This window comes from Ascaphus truei, unplaced genomic scaffold (assembly GCF_040206685.1).
Source record: "Ascaphus truei isolate aAscTru1 unplaced genomic scaffold, aAscTru1.hap1 HAP1_SCAFFOLD_790, whole genome shotgun sequence".
NCBI lineage: Eukaryota > Metazoa > Chordata > Amphibia > Anura > Ascaphidae > Ascaphus > Ascaphus truei.
The window spans coordinates 61,672-78,624 of record NW_027457125.1 but is presented as its reverse complement, the minus strand read 5'-3'; the positions used below and the strand labels follow the sequence as shown (position 1 = coordinate 78,624).

Below are 16,953 nucleotides of genomic sequence, written 5' to 3'. Positions count from 1 at the left end.
GCTCCCGCTCCGGCTCCCGCTCCCTACAGACCGCAGATCGCGGTCTGTGTATCTCAGCGCACCGCCTGTCAGCAGCGCAGGTGCGCTGACTCTGGGAGCGGGGCCTTAGCCTTAGTATTCACATAGCCACTGCAGCAATGGATGTGTAATGGGTTAAAGGGTCAGTCCCATGTAGGAGCAAAGTGACCCAATGACAGTGATATGTTTAGTGATAATGTCAGTTCCATGGGGTACAAGGTCAGTCACACATATAAACTAAGTGACCTAATGACAGTAACATGTTAAATGTGTTAAAGGGTCAGTTGTTCAATATACAAGCAAAAGTGTCCTAATGACAATGACATGTTTAATGGGTGAAGGGTCACAGGGGACATACAAAGAGCAGATATATGAGGAAATAGATTTAATGAAAGGTATTCAGAGGAGGAAATATAGAGACAGGGAAATGCCAGGTGCACCACTCCTCCCTTTCTAACGGCCATCTGCACAGTATATATAACCTGTATTCACAGTGAAACACACATCCTGCACTGAGGAGCTGTGAACAGTGGTCCAGAGCAAAGAGAAGTAAAGAAGAGACGGGTGCTTTATACACAACCTTGGATGGAACACAGTGGTAAGTGTTAATTATGGTGGTGGAAGTAATGTTACATAGTAGCTGTGCTCTGGTTTTGTAAATTAAAAACGAGTGCATAAGATTCACCTGTTTTGCTCACAGTATATTTTCCCTGTATAACTAAATACTTACAAAATAATAATTATAGATCATTTGCCAGTGGCAGTATTTATAATTCAGTTTTTCAATGGATACGCTTAATACTGTACATACAGTACAAAGACACTACTTTTATAAAACACAAGGCTTACAGTATATACTATGAATACATATATACTTATAGTTTGTAAATTAAATGTAGTGGTGTTGTGTGTTAGGTAATATACAGTAATAGTGTACCTGGATCAACATGTTTACTTATTTGGTATATCCCTGTATACCTTTCCTTTCTAAAAAGATGTCCAACCTTTTTTTGAACAAATCTATTGTATCTGCCATCACAGCCCCAATGGGTAATGAATCCCACTTTGTAACTGCCCTTACTGTAAAGTTTACTTACTGATTTTTTATTTAGTTAATTAACTTTATTCATTTATTTTTATTTTCAGATATTACCATTTTTTTTGCATATGGTACATTAATTAATTGGAGGAATTGACCAGTACCCTTGAAAATAATACAGTTCCGCCTTCATACCGAATATACGAGTGAGCCATGGAGGGATTTACTGCTGTGATTTACAGCGAACCTGCCGTCCTCGGACTTCTTGCGAACGCAATCAGCGCTTTCCTTGTGTGTTTGCAGAACTTTTCTTTATTCAGCACTTCCGTCATTCCTGGAGGAGTGGAGAATATCCTTGCTGGTGAGACACAAATGATAGAATCTATTTAAATAAAATGACAATAGCTACAGTATATATATAAATATATATATATATATGTACAGTCACATACAGTATAGGAGCAAAGGGGGAGATGCATTAAGCGCTGATGTGAGGTACTGCTCCCCGATCCAGCGTCATCTGTCATTCAAGTCAATGGCAGCTAATGCTGGATGGAAGTTCGATAACTTGCACCAGCAAATTAGTGAATCAAGGCCAAAGGTCCTCATGGTGACAGTGACAAGTTTAGGGCCAGTCCCATGTAGGACCAAAGTGACCTAATGACAGTGATGTGTTTAATGGATAAACGGGTCTGTTCCACGTGGGATCAAAGTGACCTAAGGACAGTGACAGTTTATTGGGTTAAAGGGTCCATCCCATGTACAGTAGAACCAAAATGACCTGACCACAGTGATGTGTTTAATGGGTTAAAGGTTCAGCCCAACGAAGGAGAGAAGTGACCTAGCAAACTCAATATATGTGAAGAAAACCAAACTTATTGGAGATCGATGTGTCAGTCTTGTCGAGTATCTTGATAGAGATGTAAACTTTTAGCCATAATTTGGATCCATTGTAAATTTCTACTCTAGTCCAACATTTCACGCATTTGTCTTAGTTCGATAAAAGTCGCCTCTATATTTAAACATTTTTTGAATTTCGTAATTCAAAAACTTGACTAAGCCAAAATATAAATTAGCCTAATTATGTGTGCTCATTTGCATGTAATTTCCCAGAATCCCTAGCTGCAATGGAAGCATTATTTGCTAAGGGATAATGGTGAAAAGCAGGTTTCCAGACCTGTCTAAGACATGTGACTGTGCTCACAAGGGATATTTTTATTTGCTGTGTCTTAATTAGGCGAAACTTACACTAAGCAAAAGTGAAATTCGCTTAAAAGTGAACAAAAAAGTTTGCTTCGTTGAACTAAAAAAACTTGCGGCAAGAAGACAGCAAAATGGCTGAAATGACATGCGTTCACATGTGTTGATTAACAAAAGGTTTGAAAAACATTTTGCGGATTTTCAAAAGAAATAGAGAGGTTGGTCTACAAGTTTGCAGGCTGAACTTTGACACATTTGTACATCACTTCATCTTGATAAAGTTCTGGCCTTATTTTCTTCACATTTATTGTGTCCTAATTGCAGATTTATCTGGTGTGATTATGGATATTAAGTGTGCGATTTTAAGACTCATGACACACTGTAACTAGAGTTCATCTAGTCACTGGCACACACTTGCGCTCAGTTTTGGTTTTTAAATCGTACATTTTTTTGTGTGTAGTTCAATTTCATTCAAATGTATTTATTTTGTTTAATCAGTAGAGGAGCGTGCATCAATAGGGTTCCATTTTCTCCTGTGTATAGCATATACAGTTTTCCCCCTGATTGCACCCCTTTCTGTTGTACTAACTCCAGTTCCACTATACAGTGTATATACTGTATATGTACTGTATATATAGTTTGTTATATGTTACTAAGATCATCCTCCCTCTCTCAGGCATTCACCTGATCTTGATTGGCGGACTAACGCAGCTTGTTGCCGGCTTCCTCTCCTTTCGCAAGAACGACCACCTGAGCGGGACGTCCTTCATCGCATTCTCCGCCTTGTGGAGCAGCTATGGAGCCACCCGCATCCTTGTGGGAGCTGACTCAGCCGCGAGCAACAGCTTTGTCAGTGAGAGCGCGGTGGCAGGCCTAGTGTCTTATATCTTCATCGCTCTCCTCTTGTCTTTTTGCTCCGCCACTGTCAATTACATCATGCCCTTCGTGTTCGGGGCGATTACTCTGACTCTTGTCTTTGAGGCTGTGGGGCTGTTTGCCCGCTGGGCCCTTGTGGTCGCAGGAGTGCTGGAGTTAATCATAGTCGTGTGCGGACTTTACGGAGCGACAGCTCTGCTGTTAAAGGGGATCACTCAGAGGTATGTTCTCCCTGGATTTGGCAATTCGCTGTTCAACGTCCTGCTTCTAGGATCTGCTAACCGCAGCTCTTCCTCTGCTGCTGGAGAAGAGAAGAAGAAAAATACTAAATACGCTGAGCCCATGGCACTGGGTAACATGTGTGATACCATCTCCCCTTTCATTATGGCCTTCTACTGCTTTGGGTACATGAAAATCTTTTATGTGGGTGCAATATGGATCAGCATCAACGTACTTTCTCAATTCATCTCCAGCTACTATTGTTATCTCAGAGACGATATTTACCACGCCACTAAGTTCGCATTCCACGGCATCTTTTGGCTGGTGATATCCTGGGGGGAGTTTATCTTAACATTTATTCTGACATCCACAAATGTAGAGAAAAGCAGAGAGTCCTTGGTCGGGGACTGGTTCTTCCTGGCGGGCGCTTGTCTTTTTTGCTTCCTGTCGCTGAATAAGGACATGCTAGAAATAATCCACAATATTTCATTCGTCTTAATGACAATATCCACAATCCAGCAGATCCCACGTTCGGGCTCTTATATATTCTTCGGGGTTACCTGCAGTATATTCACGGTGATTTCCCTGTACACAACGTTTGCCGGCCTTGTTAACTCAATCGCTGAGAAGTTGCTCATACCTGTAGGAAACATCGTTATGTCAAGTGCCAAGTTACAGGACATACTGCTGAGAGGCAGGTGCTGTCTGCGAAAATCCGAGTTAATTGTCAGTGAGAATCTCACCTCCCTGCCGTCTGATCCCCTCTTCTACATCTGCAACGGCCTGGCATCGATTGCTGCTATCCAGAGTTCCTTTAACGATCCCATTCAAGCTTATATATCCATCCCTTGGGTTCTTGTTCCTGGCACTATTATTCAGCTGTATATCTGTAGGATTGATGTTCAAGGAGGTAGAAGATTTGGCTCCATTTTGCCGTTCTGCTACTCGGCTATCTGGGCAACTTGGGTCTGGCTACGTTTTGCAGGTAATATTGCTTTTAAATTGTGCAATTATTCCCCCCCTCTGTGCCTCCCACATGACTACAAAAATGAGCTCAATGTCAGTTACATCATAATTCCAACCCTTTTGTCCTAGCAGTTTTTGATTTGTTTTTACGTTGTATACATATTTAGGCCCAAAGCCTGCAGTAGAGTGTTCACACGGCACCTTCTGATGTTAATTCTGATGAGCTCCACTTCCCAACCAGCACAGAGCTCTGTTCCATGCAGACTAAATAGAGTGTTATCAGAGAAACTGTCTCTGAGATCCATTGATAACATTTCAAGATAAAATTATTAGTGTGTGTTCAAATTATTTGTTTAACTAAATAATAGCAGTGATTGAAATAGTTTAAGAAATAACGTGTGTGTGTGTGTGTGTGAATAATCATTTTTTCTCTTTCACAAAAATGCATATGTATATTTATACATTTTTGTGTGTACTTTGTCCATTAATTTTATATTTTAAATAATTTTATAATTAGAAATACATAAAAATCAAAACCCTTAGTATTATGTATACTGTATATTTAATTGTGCCAAATGGAGTGCTACTGGGAAACTGACCTCAAATATACAACAGTAAACAGAGAAGTCCCAAGGCACCAAAAATATAATTTTATATTTTATTATACTATACAGTATGTATTCTGGCACTGCCGCTAAATGACTAACATATGATGTTCTCCAGTGTAATATTAAACTTAGTATCTGATCATTCTTTTTTCTAGGTCCTTCACTAGCGATTGATGCAAATAATGACGGGGGATTCACAGTCGGAGCAATTGCTTTCCTGATAATTAACATATTTTTGATCGTCTTAGGTATGTCACGGGAAGTAAACCAAAAGGGGTTTGACTTTGGGAGTGAAGGAGACTATTCTTACAGTAGTTAGAGTGTCAAGTGCTAAATATAACCCCTCAAACACACTTTGAAACAACAAATGGAGAGAGACCTGTGCACAAAAAAATGGGCACCGCTGAGACACCTGGGAAATATGTTAATCAGATATGCAAATAACTGCAATTAGAATATTTGCCAATAATCTCAGGTAAACCCGCGGCATTGCATCATATCCATCCCGCGAATAAACACCATAGTCACAACGAATTTGAATGTTGGTGAATCATTTGCCCATCTCTAATTGGGAGCGGTCATAAGATCTATTTATTACAAGATACCAAGGGACAAAATGTCATCTTCCTACTCCCTCTAGGTCAGTGTTTCCCAACCCCAGTACTCAGGGAACCCCAACAGGTCAGGTCTTAAGGATATCCCTGCTCCAGAACAGGTGGCTCAGTCAAAATGACTGAGCCGCTGACTGACCCACCTGTGCTGGAGCAGGGATATCCTTAAGACCTGACCAGTTGGGGTTCCCTGAGGACTGGAGTTGGGAAACACTGCTCTAGGTACTAATATCATATTTTATTTGTTTAGTGTTAAATTCAACCATTTCATATATTCTCTTTACAGCTACACACTCGAACGTGATCCTTTTCCTTTTGACCCTTGCGATGGAGGCTGTAATAGTCTGTTTCCTTCTCTTTACATTGGAAACTCTCCCCCTCCCTCTTGAAAGTAAGTATGGGAATAAGTCTAATAGAAGCCATGGGGTTAGTACTTCTGAGTACCAAAGTGTATTAATGGAAGTGACATGTTTAAGGGGGTCATTCCATCCTAGGACCAAAGTATACTAGTGGCAGTAACATGTCTAAGGGGGTCATTCCATTCTAGGACCAAAGTATACTAATGGCAGTAACATGTGTTAAGGGTCACAACTGGGGTGATTGATACTTTGTTTACCCCATTTGACACCTGCATGTATATGTAATTTCAAATAATTATTTAAATTCAGTGTGTAAATGTGATGAGCCGAGACTTGGGCGGGGTTTGATTTCCTCGGGCTGCTCCCTTTTATGTGATGTCACTGTGTGTTCAACAAAAGTTCTCCCAGGGAAAGCCCCCTCTCTCTCCCCAGTTATCTTTATTGACTTTCTGAAAAGGACAAGGTCCACGCTAATATGAGTCAAGAGTTTTTTTATTCGGAAACTCTTACCCATGTAAAGGTTGCCAGGTGGCTCCAAGGCGGGAGGGACCATTTAACCCATTAAACATGTCACTGTCATAGGTCACTTCGCTCCTACCTGGGACTGACTCTTTAACCCATTAAACACGTTACTCTCATTATCATATTGCTCCTGCATGTGACTGACCCTTTAAGTAGAAACATAGGAGGGGTTTTATTTATTCTGGATCCTCCCTTTCATGTGATGTCACTGTCTGTAGAGCAGGACCTTCCCTATGTAAATTGCCCACCCCTCAGTGTATCTGGCCCCTCATTTTCAGACAAACCCAAACTGCCATATTGTTGATTTTAACAAGATCCAAAATGTTTAAGAAAGATAATGATGCCTCTAAACTTTCTGCAAACTGTTCTTAGTGAGCTATTAATATCTGGATAACACCAATAACTCCCATATTTCTCCTTCCAGTTGTTGTGTTGTCTATCTTCAGCATCCTCTGTCTCTACGGATTTTTCGCTTCTCTTGCCAACTGCTTATTCAACAAGGATCTGATTCCAATGGGACCTGCCTTCTTTAAAGTAATAATATATTTATTTTATTGTTTATATTATATTTTTCTGATATATTTTCGGACTTACTTATATATATATATATATATATACACCGTATTGGCCCGAATACAGTGCGACCTCGCATAATACAACCCTACAGTTTTGAAGGTGTTCTACATGAAAAATAAAAGGTGTTAGGCTGCTCATATAATACGAGTAGTTTTCGGAAGGACATTTTTTGGGAAAAAAACATAGCACTATATTCGGGCAAATACGTTCAATTGTTTTGTGGTCCTTATATAGTTGACACTATATACATTAATAGCTTATATATACCTGTTTAAATTGACTGCTCCTCTGATTTTGACGGCTCCTCTGATTTTGACTGCTCCTCTGATTTTGACTCCTCTTCTGATAGAAACAGAAGCCAGAGAAGGATGAAGTATCCAGCCTGTGTATTTTACCCCAGTCGCACCGTACGAGCAGTTTAAGAACAATTGCTAATTTGCTGGAGGGCGGAGGCGTGTGCGGAATTCCTACGGACACAGTCTATGCTCTGGCTGCTTCCTGCAAACACCCAGATGCCATCAAGAGAATTTACTCCATCAAGGTCAAAAGCCATATTATTTGTAACTGGAGATTCCACTGTATTAAGGGAGCCAACTAGATTGTTAAATTGTCTACAAAGGGTTGTTTTTTGGGGGAGGCTACAGGAGCAGCGATGGGAGCAGATATAGGAGCAATTAGGGGATGAATTTATGGAGCTTTTATAGGAGTAGTTAGGCGAGGCGTTATAGTAAATGGTTATGGAGGCAGTAAGGGGAGGAGTTGTAATGAGATTTTATAGGAGCAGTTGGGGGAGGAGTTATAGGAGCAGTTGGGGGAGGAGTTATAGGGAGCAGTCAGGGGAGGAGTTATAGGAGCAGTTGGGGGAGGAGTTATAGGGAGCAGTTGGGGGAGGAGTTAAAAGGAGACGTTATAGGAACACTTCTGGGAGCAATGGGATTTCACCTGTAACTATCACTAGATTAGGAACTGATCCTCTTTCTCTCATCACTTCACAGGAACGCCCTTCAGAGAAGCCCATCTGCATCTGCATTTCTAACCTAGAGCAGCTGAGGGAGATTGATCCTCCATTCAGCCCCCTGCTGTGGAGGTTCATGGAGTCTGTGTATCCTGGGGGGATCAGCTGCATTGTACGGAAAGGAGAGTGGCTCAAAAAACTGGGTAACGGTCCCTTAATTTATTATCCAGGTGTCTCCCTCTCTCTCCCTCCTTGGACTTTCAAGGCTTTTATTCTTTTCTGTTCACTTTTATTGTATTTGTACTACACATTTCATACATCATCATTATAATAGAGGTGTACTATACTTATTGTAGTGTTCCCTGATTCACTACTAATCCCCCATCTGAGCATCTGTTGTTTTTGTTCTACCTGAATTTCATATATATATTTAGCATAGGTTGAACTTGATGGACGTATGTCTTTTTTCAACCTCATCTACTACTGTATGTAACTATATACACTGGCGACACAGTTTATTACACTGCGGCCAGATCCGCAAGCCGGGAGATTTCCCGGCTTGCTAGTGGCCGCCCCTCGGCGTGCCGCGCGTCATAGACGCGCGGTCACGCGTCTTCGGGAGCGTGCGCCCCCTGCACGCGCGTCCAGGGGCTCCCCGAGGGAGCCCTGGTGTCCCGCGATCGCGGGACAGCGGCAGGGGGTTCCGGGGGACCCGGCGGACCCGGCAGCGGTAGGGAGAGCGCCCCGATCGGAGGGCGCTCTTCCGCTGCTTCGGCGCGCGCCCGTCACTCTCGGGCGCGCGCCAGGCTACTGCTGCGGCACAGAACGGGCAAATGCTCGAATAAACTGTGCCGCAGCAGTAATATCAATTTATGTCTATCCTGTCTCTCTATGGGGGTTAGTCATTAATCTGTAATATTGGTAATCGGAGCACATGGAAATTCCAAATGATTCTGATAGACAGACAAACAGACACATAGATATATGTAAGGGCCTTTTACATCAGTACTGTATGTATTATCTGACATGTGTTATCCCTCTTGTACTACATGGTGAAATATGTGTGCTCAGTGTGTCCTGCACACAGCCGGGATCTGTCACTCAATCCCTTTCCCGTCTGTTTTAGGTGTGGGACCAGCGTACGAGCAAGTCGGGACTCTGGACTCAATCATGATAAGAGTCCCCGATCACTCAGTCACTGCTCATCTCACCGACATGACCGGTCCCTTAGCAATCACATCCGCCAATCCCAGTGGAGAAATTGACAGCACCCACCATGACATGGTTATAACGTAAGTGATATGCAGTATAGATACTTCAATATTACAAATGTCACTGCCATTAGTACACTTTGGTCCTAGGAGGAACTGACCCTTTAAACATGTCACTGCCATGAGTACACATTATTCCTAGAAAGGATTGACCCCTTAAGTATGTCACTGCTATTATTACGCTTTGTTCCCAGAAAGGACTGACCCCTAAAACATGTCCCTGCTATTAGTACACCAGTCCTAAAATGTTTATATGTACATAATTCCGTGTCTCTCTCTCTCTCAGGCGTCTGAGTCACAAGCTGGACGGGGTTCTGTGTGACGGAGATTCCAATGAGCTTGTGGGGTCCACAGTTGTAAATTGCACCAAAATAGATGAAGGTGAGTAATATATGAGTAATAAATACCTTATAAAACAGGGAAACTCCCTTATTTGTTAGTGTGATGGCATTAGGAATTACACAACTTTTTTTCATTTCAAAGCAGGAGAACCTCTTTATTTATTTAAAAACCATGGATAGTACTACTTTTTATTTATACACTTGGGAGAACCAGTAGTTTTACCACAAACTCTAGGAGGGTCTGACCCCTTAAACATGTCACTGCCATTAGTACACTTTGGTTCTGGAGACCCCTTAAACATGACACTGCGATTAGTACCATCTGGTCCTAAATGGGACTAACCCCTTAAACATGACACTGCGATTAGTGCCATCTGGTCTTACAAGGGACTGACATTTTAAGCCAATACCAATTTTGCACAAAGAAAATAATCATTCAGAATGTGCTTTATCAATGAATTAATAATATGGTTTGTAATTGCTTTATAGGCTCCATCACAATACTGAGGGAAGGTTGTGTGCCAGCTGTGAAGGTCATGCAGATGTTTGAACAAGCAAAGAACACCCAGGATCTCCTGTAGCAATATGAACATGTTCTTACTGTATATTGCGAGTATTTTAAAAAGACCGTTTGCATAGATGTGAACCTGACAGATACGACAAGCCCTGCAGGCAGGACTCAGGAAACTGGAATTGTATAATAACAAGAGGAACAAGCAAATTTTTTTTGTATTTCAATAGCCGAATAATTTATTTGTTTATTTATTTATTTGTTTATTTATTATTGTATAATTATAAACTCTTTGAATTATATATCAATCGTTTTCTTGTACATTCATTTATGTTCAGTAGCCAAAGGTTTTCAAATTACTACAGTAATTCACTATAAAATCACTTTTTTATATACAGTATGTCAACAGCCTCGTATACTGATTTGCTATGACATTGAAATGACCCTATAGCCCATTAAACAAGTCACTGTCATTAGGTCACTTTGGTCCTATGTTGGACTGAACATTAGTTTAACCCATTCAACATGTCATTGTCATTATGGGACTGATTTTTAGCCAACCCTGTATACAGTAAATGAATACCGTAAACTTCCTGTGAATTCACGCCCCACAATAAAATCTATGACTTGCATAAGGGGATTGTCCACTACCTCCCATGACCAACCACTGAACACACAACAACCAGAGTTGGAAGAATGGGGCCATAGCTTCTATTTAAACCTGAGTACAACACAAATGATGAAACATCACAAAGCCAGATTTGTCATCATAGGTTTTGAACCACAGAGAGGTTAACCACAAAGGACTCACAGCAGTGAGATTCTGGGTTTGTGGACACAAATATGGCACTTTAATGGAAAAATGCAGATTTTTATCAGTGAGACTCCATTGAGGTCTACAAAACGCTGATGCTAAAAATCAGTGAGACTGACACAAATCAGTGGCAGTGACAGATAATCAATGTGAATTGACAAATCTAATCCGCAGGTTGTGACCACCGCTTCTGTCATAGAGCTTGACGACAGAATAAGACCACTTGAACTTCTTACGCTGCCCATTACCTATTTGTTCCAAAACCTCTGACTCTGTTAGATCCATATTTAGGATCTAGCCTTAGATCTCTTCCAAGGATCTTTTAATCTTTCAATATATATATACACACACACAAAACAAAAGATTGCAGCACCAATTATTAAATGTAGATGAAATAGGATAGAACAATCAATATTAGGGACAAATATAATCCCTGCTATAATAATTATAGATAGTGCCAATTACAAATAACATATAAAACCAGGAAAGATGGGACAGGATGGAGAAATGAACACAATTGGAAAAAAAAGGAGGGGGGGGGGAGGAATGCAGCCGAAAAATAAAATAAAAAACCTTGAAAATAACAATAAAGACACTGGAACTCCCAAGCCGCCATCCGCAGGATCAACCACCTTCCTGAATACTTCTAAAAGACAAAAAGGGACAGCGCGGGCTCCATAGTGTAAAGGGTTTCCGGTTTTAATGTCACAAGCTAAAATCAGGTCACTTACAACAAGTCCGTCGTGCGTCTTCCGGGATGGGGCTCCAAATCTCGTGGCTGGGAACGTGTGTCTCCTCCTGTTTCACAGCCGGGTATCTCCAGTGTTGTGCGTCCACACACAGGTCCCCCGGCTGCAGCAATAACGGCTTAGGCCGCGGTCCTAGTAACAGCCTGTGCGCACGGCGCGGCGTGCACTGTGCGTGTGAGCACCGCCCCTCAATGGGGCTGGGCCCAGTACGCACCGTCACGCAGAAGGTGCAGCCGCGCCGTGCGGCAGGGTTTTTCCCAACTCAATCAAATTGAGTTTACTCCTAGCGACGGAGGTGTGGCCACGCCCCCACCGGCGGTTCACCCAATGAGGGCGAACCAGCCGCGTGACGTAATGGCCACGCCCCGCAAATCCCGGACCACTACCCCCTCCCGTCGCAAGCTCCCCTCTCCCTCACAGACCGCAGATCGCAGTTAGCGCTGTGCACGCGAAGCCGCCCCCCCCCCCCCGCCGGGCGCGCGTGTCACAGATATTACTGGGACCGCAGCCTTAGTGTGCCTACTGCGTGGTTTACTTACACCCCCCTAACAAACTGAGACGACACAGTTTTGTGGAAGTAAAAATGGTCACAGCTTTATTGTTTTAACAATACCTGCAAATAACTGTCAGCCATAATCTTAGTCCTTTGTCATCCCTATTCTCGGTATCTTCCGGCGGGGGAGCCCTCCTCCACCCGCCCTAATCTACCGTCCACCAGGAGAGACACTCTCCGCCGCGAGAGACACTCTCCACGGCCCCCGTCTACCGTTCACTGGGAGAGACAATCTCCGCCGCGAGAGACACTCTCCACGGCCCCCGTCTACCGTTCACTGGGAGAGACAATCTCCGCCGCGAGAGACACTCTCCACGGGCCCCGTCTACCGTTCACTGGGAGAGACACTCTCCGCTGCGAGAGACACTCTTCATGGCCCCTAGGTTCAAGCATGTTTGCGGTACTTACCAAATAAATTAGTGGCTGCAATCCACGACTGTATCCGCCTCTCCGAGCGTCTGTAAGCAATCCAGCGTTCCTGGTGTGTGGCTGAAGAGGTGAGGGACTCCCTCCTCTCAAACGGAAAAGAAGAGCAAAAAATAGAGTTAGAACATTAACATCTAAATTTAACATAGGTTGAACTTGATGGACGTACATCTTTTTTCAACCTCATCTACTATGTAACATACCCATCATACAGGTATGAGAGATGAGAAAGAGAGAAGAGGAGACAAAGAGAGAGAAGAGGAGACAAAGAGAGAGAAGAGGAGAGAAGACGAGACAAACAGAGAGAAGAGGAGACAAAGAGAGAGAAGAGGAGACAGAGAGAGAAGAGAGAAGAGGAGACAAAGAGAGAGAAGAGGAGAGAAGAGGAGACAAATAGAGAGAAGAGGAGACAAATAGAGAGAAGAGGAGACAAAGAGAGGGAAGAGAGAAGAGGAGACAAAGAGAGAGAAGAGAGAAGAGGAGACAAAGAGAGAGAAAAGAGAAGAGGAGACAAAGAGAGAGAAGAGGAGAGAAAGAAGAGGGAGAGAGAGGGAGAGAAAGAAGAGGGAGAGGAAAGGGAGATGGGGCGAGGGGGAGAAAGGGAAGGGAGAGGAGGAGAAGGAGAGGAGGAGAAGGAGAGGAGGCGAAGGAGAGGAGGAGAAGGAGAGGAAGAGAAGGAGAGGAAGAGAAGGAGAGGAAGAGAAGGAGAGGAAGAGAAGGAGAGGAAGAGAAAGAGAAGGAGAGAGGAGGGAGAGGAGAAGGAGGCAAGAAGGAGAGGGAGAGAGGGGGAGAAAGGGAAGGGAGAGGGGGCGAGGAAGAAAGGGAAGGGAGAGAGAGAGAGGGAGAAGAGGAGAGGGAGAGGAGGAGGGAGAGAGGAGTAAGAGGAGGGGAGAGGGGGAGAAAGGGGAGGGAGAGAGGGGGAAAAGAGGAGGAGGAGGGAGAGGGGGACGAGGGAGGGAGAGGGGGCGAGGGAGGGAGAGGGGGCGAGGGGGAGAAAGGGGGCAAGGAGGAGAGGGGGCAAGGAGGAGAGGGGGCAAGGAGGAGAGGGAGAGGGGGCGAGGAGGAGAGGGAGAGGGGGCGAGGAGGAGAGGTAGAGGGGGCGAGGAGGAGAGTTAGAGGGAGCAAGGAGGAGAGGGGGCAAGGAGGAGAGGGAGAGGGGATGAGGGGGAGAAAGGGAAGGGAGAGGGGGCAAGGAGGAGAGGGGGCAAGGAGGAGAGGGAGAGGGTGTGAGGAGGAGTGGGAGAGGGGGCGAGGAGGAGAGGGAGAGGTGGCGAGGAGGAGAGGGAGAGGGGGCGAGGAGGAGAGGGAGAGGGGATGAGGGGGAGAAAGGGAAGGGGGAGGGGGCAAGGAGGAGAGGGGGCGAGGAGGAGAGGGAGAGGGGGCGAGGAGGAGAGGGGGCGAGGAGGAGAGGGCAAGGAGGAGAGGGAGAGGGCAAGGAGGAGAGGGAAAGGGCGAGGAGGAGAGGGAAGGAGGAGAGGGCGAGGAGAAGGAGAGGAGGAGAGGGCGAGGACTGGGAGAGGACGAGGTCTGGGAGAGGGCGAGGACTGAGAGAGGGCAAAGACTGGGAGAGGGAGAGGAGGAGAGGGAGAGGGCAAGGAGGAGAGGGCGAGTAGGAGAAAGGGAAGGGAGAAGGGGCAAGGAGGAGAGGGAGAGGGGGCAAGGAGGAGAGGGGGTAAGGAGAGGGAGAGGGGGCAATGAGGAGAGGGAGAGGGGGCAAGGAGGAGAGGGAGAGGGGGCAAGGAGGAGAGGGAGAGAGGGCAAGGAGGAGAGGGAGAGAGGGCGAGGGGGAGAGGGCGGAGGAGAGGGCGAGGAGGAGAAAGCGAAGGGAGAGGAGGGCAAGAAGGAGAGGGAGAGGCGGGCAAGGAGGAGAGGGAGAGGGGGGAGAGGGAGAGGAGGGCGAGGGAGAGGGGGGAGAGGGAGAGGAGAGCGAGGAGGGAGAGAATAAAGTACATAAGAGTTTATTGCAGCAAGACCAACATTGATGATGGGGGGGGAAGCTGCTAGCCAATTCATAACACACTGCCCCACAGATTGGGCACACTTTCCCCACAGATTGGGAACACTTTCCCCACAAATTGGGCACAATTGCCCCACAGATTGGGCACACTTGCCCCCTTCACACCTCCCCCCCTCCCTCTGCGCACCGCCAGAATTTTTCCGTTGCCCGTTCCCATCCTCCGGCCCACGCAGGCACCCGAGGGGGACGATCAACACGTGGGGCGCGGGGTAGTCACTGCTCGCCGAGCCCGTGGACCGGACGGGGGGAGAACCCGCCCGCCAGACCTGGCTCCGCTCTCCACCTATCGGGGATAAGGCCGCGCGCCTGGGCAGAAGCAGGGAGTTCCCCAACATCAACCTCGCACTGTCCCCATGCGCATGCGAGCCATCCGCGCTCCCGCCAACCATGCTCCCCCCCACACCTACCTCCAGCCTGGGCAGCAGCAGGCAGAGGGGGGGAAAGCACCAAACATCCCCACTCCCACCTCCCTTCTCCCACCTCCCTGTCCGCGCGGCCCGGCATATTCTACTAGAAGAAACCCAACCCCCTGAAATTCAAAAAATACTCACCGGCCGGGCTGCCGCATCCTCGCCGCCACCGCGCCTACTATACAAAACAAATGGGACCAGGGAGAAAAACCGGGACATTGCCGGGACGGACAGGCAGCCGGGACAGCACAGAAAAAAACGGTACTGTCCCGGCAAACCCGGGACGCCTGGTCACCCTAATTAATACCAAAAAATTAAAAAGCCTCGAGAAACGCACACTCACAAGGATGGTGTTAATAAGCACCTTTAATGATAATATCTCATGGTGGAATGATGGTACTGTAGGTACATCCGGTCATGAAGCGATCATCAGCATCAATTGGCAGTCACCTGTGATCATCCCTGGGTACTCGCAACAGTCAAGAATGGTGCTGGGGCTGGTTGCCAGGGAGCAGGGCCGTCTTAACAGCAATGTGGGCCCCCGGGAAAAGCAGCGCACTGGGCCCGGCAAAATTTCTCTCGCGAATGCAGACATGCCAACTCTCCGCAACAAGTCGTCATTTTTCTCCTTCTACCGAGTTAGCGGGAGATTTGAATTTTGAGGCGGGTGATCGGAAAATTAGTGTTAAATTCTGGTCTGTGTATACAGTACGGTTGCCAGGTGGCTTGTCCAAAAATACTGGACACAATACTAGACCCCCACAGTCCCCGAATACATATAAAAAATACCCCCACCTCCCCAATACATTTTTAAAATACCCCCACCTCCCCAATACATTTTTAAAATACCCCCACCTCCACAATACATTTTTAAAATACCCCCACCTCCCCAATACATTTTTAAAATACCCCCACCTCCCCAATACATTTTAAAAATACCCCCACCTACCCAATACATTTTTAAAATACCCCCACTTCCCCAATACATTTAAAAAATACCCCCATCTCCCCAATACATTTAAAAAATACCCCCACCTCCCCAATACATTTAAAAAATACCCCCACCTCCCCAATACATTTAAAAATACCTTCACCTCCCCAATACATATAAAATATACCCCCCCATTATCACCACAGCTCATCTTGGCCCCCCATCATCATCTCCTCAGCTCATTCTGGCCCCCATCATCTCACCTCACTCTGGCCCCCCATCCCCTGGCTCCCCCATCACCTCACCTCACCCTGGCTCCCCATCCCCCTGGCTCCCCCATCACCTCACCTCACCCTGGCTCCTCCATCCCCCATCCCCCTTGCTCCACCATCACCTCACCTCACCCTGGCTCCCCCATCCCTCTGGCTCCCCCATCACCTCACCCTGGCTCCCCCATCCCCATCACCTCACCCTGGCTCCCCCATCCCCATCACCTCACCCTGGCTGACCATCCCTCTGGCTCCCCCATCACCTCACCCTGGCTCCCCCATCCCTCTGGCTCCCCCATTACCTCACCCTGGCTCCCCCATCCCTCTGGCTCCCCCATTACCTCACCCTGGCTCCCCCATCCCCATCACCTCACCCTGGCTCCCCCATCCCTCTGGCTCCCCCATCACCTCACCCTGGCTCCCACATGCCCCTGGCTCCCCCATCCCAATGGCTCCCCCATCACCTCACCCTGGCTCCCCCATCATCTCACCCTGGCTCCCCCATCATCTCACCCTGGCTCCCCCATCACCTCCCAAATCATGTCCTTAGCTTATTGCCAGGAAGGACACAGACTACTCTGGGCCGCCGGGGTGTGGGCTCCGCCCCCGCTCTCCTCTGATTGGCTCTCCGCTCCTCCAATCAGGGACAGGCTGCACAGACATTCACACAGTGCTCCTGCTCAGCCACCATCCATCCCCGCCCCCAGTCTCA

At 46.4% G+C, this 16,953-nt stretch overlaps 1 protein-coding gene across 1 annotated transcript; it reads left to right on the top strand.

Annotated features, from left to right (window-relative positions):
- Positions 1–515: 515 nt before the first annotated feature.
- Positions 516–10,741, top strand: LOC142486220 (uncharacterized). The gene is made up of 11 exons (XM_075584858.1): positions 516–616; positions 1,165–1,418; positions 2,934–4,337; positions 5,082–5,174; positions 5,824–5,928; positions 6,843–6,952; positions 7,344–7,535; positions 7,990–8,152; positions 9,076–9,241; positions 9,507–9,601; positions 10,051–10,741. The coding sequence occupies exons 2-11, from the start codon at positions 1,271–1,273 to the stop codon at positions 10,140–10,142; spliced, it is 2,568 nt and encodes an 855-aa protein (XP_075440973.1). The 5' UTR covers positions 516–616; positions 1,165–1,270; the 3' UTR covers positions 10,143–10,741.
- The last annotated feature ends 6,212 nt before the right edge of the window (positions 10,742–16,953 follow it).

What these genes read in the sequence shown, in the direction of transcription:
- LOC142486220 (XM_075584858.1), top strand. Translation starts at nt 1,271, where the DNA reads ATGGAGGGATTTACTGCTGTGATTTACAGCGAACCTGCCGTCCTCGGA. An exon ending in AGTGGAGAATATCCTTGCTG is followed by an intron (nt 1,419 to 2,933) that starts GTGAGACACAAA and finishes TCCCTCTCTCAG; the next exon opens with GCATTCACCTGATCTTGATT. An exon ending in AGAGTGGCTCAAAAAACTGG is followed by an intron (nt 8,153 to 9,075) that starts GTAACGGTCCCT and finishes CGTCTGTTTTAG; the next exon opens with GTGTGGGACCAGCGTACGAG.